The sequence below is a fragment of the Terrapene carolina genome, unplaced genomic scaffold, assembly GCF_002925995.2.
Source record: "Terrapene carolina triunguis isolate 2854851 unplaced genomic scaffold, T_m_triunguis-2.0 Scaffold232, whole genome shotgun sequence".
Lineage (NCBI taxonomy): Eukaryota > Metazoa > Chordata > Testudines > Emydidae > Terrapene > Terrapene triunguis.
The window spans coordinates 10,939,255-10,946,928 of NW_020664583.1; the positions used below are offsets into that span (position 1 = coordinate 10,939,255).

General features: G+C 54.9%; 1 protein-coding gene across 1 annotated transcript; it reads left to right on the forward strand.

Moving 5' to 3' along the window:
* The first annotated feature begins 6,232 nt into the window (after nt 1-6,232).
* On the forward strand, nt 6,233-7,459 carry GPR62 (G protein-coupled receptor 62). Its single transcript, XM_024205670.1, has one exon. It carries the CDS (start codon nt 6,233-6,235, stop codon nt 7,457-7,459), a length of 1,227 nt encoding a protein of 408 aa, XP_024061438.1.
* Nucleotides 7,460-7,674: the final 215 nt, after the last annotated feature.

Below are 7,674 nucleotides of genomic sequence, written 5' to 3' on the forward strand. Positions count from 1 at the left end.
AGGGCCATAAAATCCAGAGGTAAAACTCCCTGAGAATAATGGGTTCCCTTAAAAAAAAATCTTGTAAACAAGCTAATGGCTGCAATGTAAACTCGTACATAAGGAACCTCTCCCCAGCTCCCAGCGGTGTGGGGCTAAATGTGCCTTTTCCTCCATCATGGGCCCTGAGTCATGGGGGAGGAGGAACAGGTCTTGCTTCAACCATTAAAGCCTCTACTCTGTAGAGAAGGGCTGATCCTTCCGGATGGCTCTGGAAGTCATTTTTATTTAGACGTAATTGGGCCAGATCTTCAGCTGGTGGAAAAGGTGTAGTCTGAAGTCAGGGCATGGAGCTCCAGCAATCCGCAGCAACTGAGGATCTGGCCTGGTTATTCAGCTGATCCCAGGCTTCCTGCAGCTTCCCCCCACCCCCTTCATGGAAACTGCGATCTCTGTTCTGGACAGCAACTGTCCCCTCTTGCCACCACCATGAACGAGGACTGAACCTGGGACCTTCACCTAAAACACAAGCCTCTCCCACTCAAGCTGGGGTAGTAATTGTTAGCTGTGCGGCTGGTTGTTGGCTTGGCTGAGGGAATAGGAATAAGAATGGTTAAGATGGGGCAGGCAAAATGTCTCCAGCTGAAGCCCCCCTTCCCCCACATGAGCGAGGCTGCAGCTTTCACAGCCATCTTCTCCCCCTTCGACGTTCATCCGCGCTGGCCATGGGTTCTGCAAACCCAAATTGCTGTGTTACAAGAGAGGGAAGTGACTTGCTCAAGGTCATGTAATAGATCAGTGGCAGAACTGAGGCTCGACTCTCCCCCCCCCCCCCCCCCCGAGTCCTGCTGCACTAGTCACTAGCCACTCTTCCCCTTTTCCCACGACCCGTTAATAGCCATTGACATCTTTCTCCCTGTCTGGGCCAAGAGTTTCCAAAGTGACCCGTGATTCTGGGCACCTCTGGTTTTGGGGGCCCACCTGGAGACACCTGAAGGGGGCATGATTTTCAGAAGGTGGGTGCTCAGCACTTAGAGTCAGGCCCCTTGACGGCATCTCAAGCCAGGCCCCTAAAATCACTGGCCACGTAGGAAAACCTTGGCCCTGATCTGCACGTTGTGTGTACCCCATTCCTCTAGGGGGGCAGGACAGACAGATTAGCAAGTTCCCACCGCCTGCATGGGTCTCCCTGGGCTGGTCCCCTCAGTGGCAGAGCTTGTCCTATGATCTGACTGGGGAGGCCGTCTCTGGATGGCAGGGGTCCTGGGCCACATGCCCTGACTGGGTCAGGGAGCAGGGAACCCCTGGGCTGCTAGGCCCTGCCTAGCCAGAGTAGAAAGAGGGCTCCCCAACCCGGACACCTGGGACCCTCTGCCCAGGCTGGGATTAGAGGAGACCTGCTTGGATGCCTGGAACTCTCAAAATAACATAGCGCCCCCTACAGCTGGAATGAGGCATCTGGGCAGAATGCTCTAAGCTGGGGGACAGCAGGATTGTACTATCTGCAGCCAGAGCCCGGCTTCTCATCCCTTCCTGAGCCTCCATCCCCACAGCCCTAGACACCAGCCCCTCTCCACCTTGTCCCCAAGTGATGCATGGCCTGGCTGCTTGCAAGAGCTGGCCCTGATCCTCTCCCCTGCAGGGGCAGTGCCCCGGAGGTGAGGCCTTTGCTTTGCCCCCCATCCTGGCAGTGCAGTGAGGGGGCAGTCCGGGCCCAGGTGTGGTGCTGAAAGCTGAGGCTGCTTAGGACCCAGTAGAATTCTCTGTATGAATGACTGTGCTTTAAAAGGCCAGGCAAAGACCAGATGTGACAGCCTGTGCCATCCGCAGCACAGAGCGGCAGCAGTAGCCTCCCGGCACCCATCCAGAGTGGGGAGAGAGGGGACTGCTGCCAGGCAAATGTGCCCCCTGCTTCCCCAGAGGATGCTGTGAGGTCCTCCATCATCCCAGCTTCAGGGGCTGGGACAGTGGACACCCCCCCTCCCCACACACACACACTGGCACGGGGAGCCAGAGGGACTCTGATGCCATAAGCCAAGCAGGCGTGTGGAGGTGAGACACCGGCCGCCTTGCTTCGGGAGGGCTTTGCTCATTCATGTCCCCACCAGGAGTGGGGTCCGCTGTAGCATGGGACTGTGAAGCCCACCCTGATCCCAGGGGCAGGGAGAGAGCTGAAGCCATCACAGCGCATATCCGATCAGAGGGGTAAAAGTTGCTCACCTGATAGAGCCGAGATGAGGACCCCACTGGCCAGCGGGAGAAGCCAGCCTGGGTGCCAGCCTCCCAAGAGTCTCCAGGTGCATTCGAGTCTGGTGAGTTACCCACCTCCTGCCAGGAGAAGGGGGGGAAGGGGATTCATTCTCTTACTAAATGACAATGGCAGGGTGGGGCCCGATCTTGCCAGGCCCTTGGCACCCCCCGATCAAGGGATCTGGCTCTTCTTTGTAGACAGTTTTACATAATTTGTGTCCCAAATGCGCTCTGGGATTAGGAGCAGATTACCGGAGGGGCTGGTGGAGAGATCTGGAGGCAAACGAGGTGCATTTACCACTGGGATTTGGAAAGGGGGCCACTGAGCAGGCACGGACATGGGCTTTGCCTTAGGCCAGAGCTAGATGTGAAACTAGCTAGTAATGTTGGTTGGAGGGGTATTTTAGACATGTCTAGCCTGGCGAGAGCCCTAGTGTAGACACTGTTATACCAGCAAAACAATTGCTTTGGCCGGTATAGGCTACTTCATCCGGGGAACTGGTCTAAGCACTCTTGTTGTGGAAAGCTGCGTCTCCGCTGGGAGGGCTAGGTCTGTAGCTGGAGCCGTGTAGCTATACCCACAAACCCTTTCCAGTGTAGACTAGGCCCTTCAGAGTGAGACAGACTGCTCTTGCACCACTGTTTTGTGAGGGGAAGCTAGGTGCTCTCCTCTGGAGCTTTTCATCCAGAGATCTCAAAGCCCTTTTTAAGGACAGTAAAGGCTCAAATTCCCCACGTTACTGATGGGGAAACTGAGTCACAGAGTGACTTAGAATCATAGAAATGTAGGGCTGGAAGACACCTTGAGAGCTCATCAAGTCCAGCCCCCTAGTCAGTGGCAGTGCTGGGAATAGATCTCCTAAGGGCCAGGCAGGTTCCCTGTCCACTGGACTAGGTTGTGCCCAGGAGTGGTCATGGGGGGCATGGAAGGAGAGCAGAGAGAAAGGGATCTAATACTGAGCATGCTGTTTATAGAGCAGGGGGGTGGATTTTGAATGGCCCGGGCTTTGGCTGTGGTCACCCCCATTCTGTATTCTCTCTGCAGGGTGCATGGCGGGAGGGTCCTGCTGCCCAGCCTAGGGGAGCTGCTGGAGAATGCTCCCAGCAAGCCAGTTCTGAGCTGTGACCGGAGGATTGGCAGCAGCTCCTAAGCATCGCGCTGCTCCAGTCCAGAACCAGAACCTGCCACGTGCCTGGCTGGACCCAAGCCAAACAGCTGGCTTCGAAGGCCAGCCACCAGCTGCTCCCAAATGAGCTCTGGGTTAGCAATGGTTAATGGGGGCCAATGGGTGAAGGAGACTCTGTGCTCAAAGGCAGAAACTCCATCACCAGCCCAAGGGGAAGCTCCCTGAATCACTGATTTACCCGCCTCTCCATGGGCTGCATTTGCGTGTTTGTCCTTCCCCGGTTCCTGCAGCGAGGCCAGCGTTCAACACAGCCCTTCTGGGCCCCTCTGTCCCAGAGAGCTGGGCTGCCCTTAGCCCTGTTTTCAGTGCCCTGCCATGGCCCTCCAGTCCTGCAGCTTCGTGGAGCCCCCTGGAGCCCCCACACCAAATTCCTTGCCAGGCTCTGGCCCTGCTGGGCGCTGCCTCTGCTGCCGGAGCCCACAGGAGAGACACCACTCAGTGTGGGTGTGGGACTCAGATGGGCAACATCCGGACAACAGGGGCTTGATCTGCCCCCAGGCTCATGCTGGTGGAGAGTTTGCCAGCAGAGGAGGGGTCCCACAGGCAAGTGCTTCTGCGGGCACTGGCACCGTCCCTAACAAGGGGATGCTGTGGGAAGTGAGGCGCCAGGGGCTGCCACTCCCTTGGCTGGGCTCGGCTCGTGTGAGTAAACAAGGGGGGTCGCTCAGCAGGGCTGTCAGTGCAGCAGCTCCCCCAGCACTGAGTTTGCCCAGGGGGGAGGAGGCCCTGCTGCCTTTGCTCCAGTCCCCCCCCCGCCAGTGAAAGAGGGGTTCTTTGCTTTGCACAAAGGGCCGGCTCCCCCAGCGCTAGATGACCATTCGGGCCCAGGGAGCTGAGGGAGGAGCCAGGGCTTCCAAGCAGCCTGCTGCACACGACTGGTGGAGGGGGACAGAGTGCAGGGCCAAGGTCATGACCCGGCCTATCCAGTTTGGAGCCATCTGTGCCCCCTGGGGTAGAAGGAGCAGCCCATGGATTTTCCCCAGTTGTCTCCTACCCGCTGCTCATGGTACCAACTCCCCCCAAAGCCCGAGGAGTCATGGGCCCAAATGTCTAGCTGCCCTAGAAACAGAGCCATCCTATTCGGCACTGGCCAGTCACCACAAGCTTGGGGTTGTTAGAAGAAATCAAAACTGTGTGTGGGAAGAAACTACCAAATACAGGTATCAGAGGGGTAGCCGTGTTAGTCTGAATCTGTAAAAAGCAACAGAGGGTCCTGTGGCACCTTTAAGACTAACAGAAGTATTGGAGGCAGGCTTCCGTCTGATGAAGTGGGCATTCACCCACGAAAGCTTATGCTCCAATACTTCCGTTAGTCTTAAAGGTGCCACAGGACCCTCTGTTGCTTTTTATCAAATACAGCAGCATTAAAGCTGGAACAAGGCTGTGGGGAGAGCCATGCCCTGAATTCACCACCATAGGAGCATTGCAATTGTCAGATGAGATCCAAGCCATCTAGCTCAGTGTCCTGTCTCTACTAGAGGAAGGTGCAGGAAACCACCTCAGCCCGTGTATGACTGGCTTAAACCCTGAAGTATGAGGTTTAATAGCTGTGCAAAATGTATATTCTCATATCTGTGATATCTCTGGATCTGGTTATCCATGTAAGTGTCCAATCCCTTTTTTAGTATTGCTAAACTAGTGAAGCCCCCATGACTTCCTGTGGCAATGAGTTCCACTGGCTAATTGAATGCTGTGTGGAAAAGATTGATTGGTCCATTGATTGGTTTCGAATTTCCCACTTTTCAGTTTCATTGAACATTGCCTGGTTCTTGTGTAATGAGGCAGAGAGGACAGAAGCTCCCGATCTTCCTTCTCCATTCCAGTCATTATTTTATAGACATTTATCTTATCCCCTCTTATTTGTCTCCTTTCACTTCCAATGGAAAACCAGAGAAATGTCTCTGGGAATTGGGGCTTGTGGTCGAGGTCCCTGTTCCAATCCAGGTTGAGCGTTTACTGATGAGGAGCCTGAAGCAATGTTTAATTAGGCCCTAGCGGTGATACAATACTCGGTATGTGACTCAGATGTTGTGTGGTGGGTGGCAAAGGACCCAACATGGTCGCCTCTGAACACAATAGGCTGTGGCCCCATGTTATGACTGCCTGGCCGTCTGTGTAGGAGAAGCAGCTGGTTCCAGGACAGTTCTTAATGGACAGGTACCCACAGCACAAAGCAACGGGCACAATTTGCCCCCTCAATGGCAATCTCAGTGGAGAAGCCATGGGTAGGGATGGAGCCTGCTTTGTTCTCAAACTCCCTCCAGCTCCAGATTGAGGTGCTCGCTGCGGTGGGGGTTACCCATACCTGCACAGGACTGATCTGCTCCTGCTAGTGGCTGCTGGTTTCTGGCAGCCAGACATCCTCTCTGCCCTCCTTGCTGGTAGACAACCAGCCTGGAGCTCTGCACTGGGGCAGGAGAAGAGAGGGCTGTTGTAGCACTGAGAAGGCTCTCCTAGCTTGGCTTGTGATTCCTCCCCAAGCCTCACCCTGTAGCATGTCACCTCTAGCATCTCGCCTGTCTCTGTTGGCTTGAAAAACAGGAGTTGCCAAGTTGCTCCTAACCTTAGGACCCCGCACAAGCAGAAAGGTGAGGTGCTCGTGTCATCCCCAGGGTCATTCAGGGTTAGAGTCACTTGCAAGTGAGCAATGAGAATGTCTTGCAACGCTTCTCAATTTTGCTCCCCTCCCTTCTCCCCACAGGGAAGAAGATCCACCCGGGAAGAAGATGGGGGTGGTGACATTTCCTGCTAGGAGACACTGGCAACTTGTTCCTGCTTCCCAGGTGCTGGAGTTCTCAGAGTAGCCCTGAGGCACAATGGCAAACAGAACTGGGCTTAATGCTACTCAGGGGCTAGACACTTCCTCTCTACCAGAGGTGTTCCAATTCCAGGAGGCCGTTGGCCTTTTCTTCATGGTCCTGCTGAACCTCGTAGCCCTGGTTGCCAATGTGGCAGTGATGGTGGTCATCCTCAAGACCCCTCTGCTGAGGAAGTTCATCTTTGTCTGCCACCTCTGCTTGGTGGATCTGTTGTCCGCCATCTTCCTGATGCCGCTGGGGATCATTTCCAGTTCCTCTTGCTTCAACAGGGTGATCTACAGCATCGCAGAGTGCCAGACCTTAATCTTCTTGAACATCTGCTTCATCAGCGCCTCCATCCTCACCATCTCAGTCATCAGCGTGGAGAGATATTACTACATTGTTCACCCCATGCGGTACGAGGTCAAGATGACCGTTGGGCTGGCAGTCACAGTGGTGGTCTTCATCTGGATTAAGTCGATCCTGGTCACAATCTTGGCATTGGTGGGGTGGCCTCAAGACAACGGGGCCACAAGTGCCAGTAAGTGCACTGTGTCCTGGAGCCCTGGGGCCCACAAGAAGGTCTTTGTTATTGTTTTTAGCACCCTCTGCTTCTTCCTGCCTACCCTGGTCATCTTTGCTGTCTACTGCAGCATCTACAAAGTGGCCCGGATTGCCTCCTTGCAGCACGTGCCTGTCCCCTCTTGGACCGCTGCCCCGCGGCAGCGATCGGAGTCTATTAACAGCCAAGTCACTATTATTACTACCAGAAACCTGCCTCCCAGGCTGTCCCCAGAGCGGATGTTTGGAGGGGGAAAAGCTGCCATGACCGTGGTCCTCATTGTGGGTCAATTCTTGTGCTGCTGGTTGCCATTCTTCTCCTTCCATTTATACTGCTCCATTAACTCTGTCAGCCCGGGCAGAGGCCACGGGGAGACAGTCGTCACCTGGCTCGCCTACTCCTCCTTTGCTATCAACCCTTTTTTCTATGGGTTACTGAACCGCCAGATACGGGAAGAGCTGTCTAGGCTGGGGCGGAGCTGCCTCAACAGACCCTTGAGCCAGGAGCTCTGTCTCTCCAGCCCGGAGGGTTCCATACAGGAGAACTTCCTTCAGTTCCTGCAGAGGACCAGCTGCACGCTGGAGACCCGATCCAGCTATGTCAACTCTAGCCCCAGGAACACTTTGGACCAGACCATGATGGGCTTCAGAATTCCAGGCCAAATCCCAGAAGAAACCAACTGAGAAAGCACAGTTGGCTGGGGTCAACTTCATTTCCTTGTTCTCCATATCCTGGCCTCTGCTAGGAGAAGGCTTGAAGCAGGGTTTCAGCTAATCCGAAGGACTGACCAACCCTTTTTTGACCTGGCGGGAGGGTCGGGGTTATGGCTTTGGAAGAACTTGCCTTCAGCCAGAGTAAATCCAGTGAAAGGCTATTTCCGTGGCTTTACAATATTGGG

What these genes read in the sequence shown, in the direction of transcription:
- GPR62 (XM_024205670.1), top strand. Translation starts at nt 6,233, where the DNA reads ATGGCAAACAGAACTGGGCTTAATGCTACTCAGGGGCTAGACACTTCC.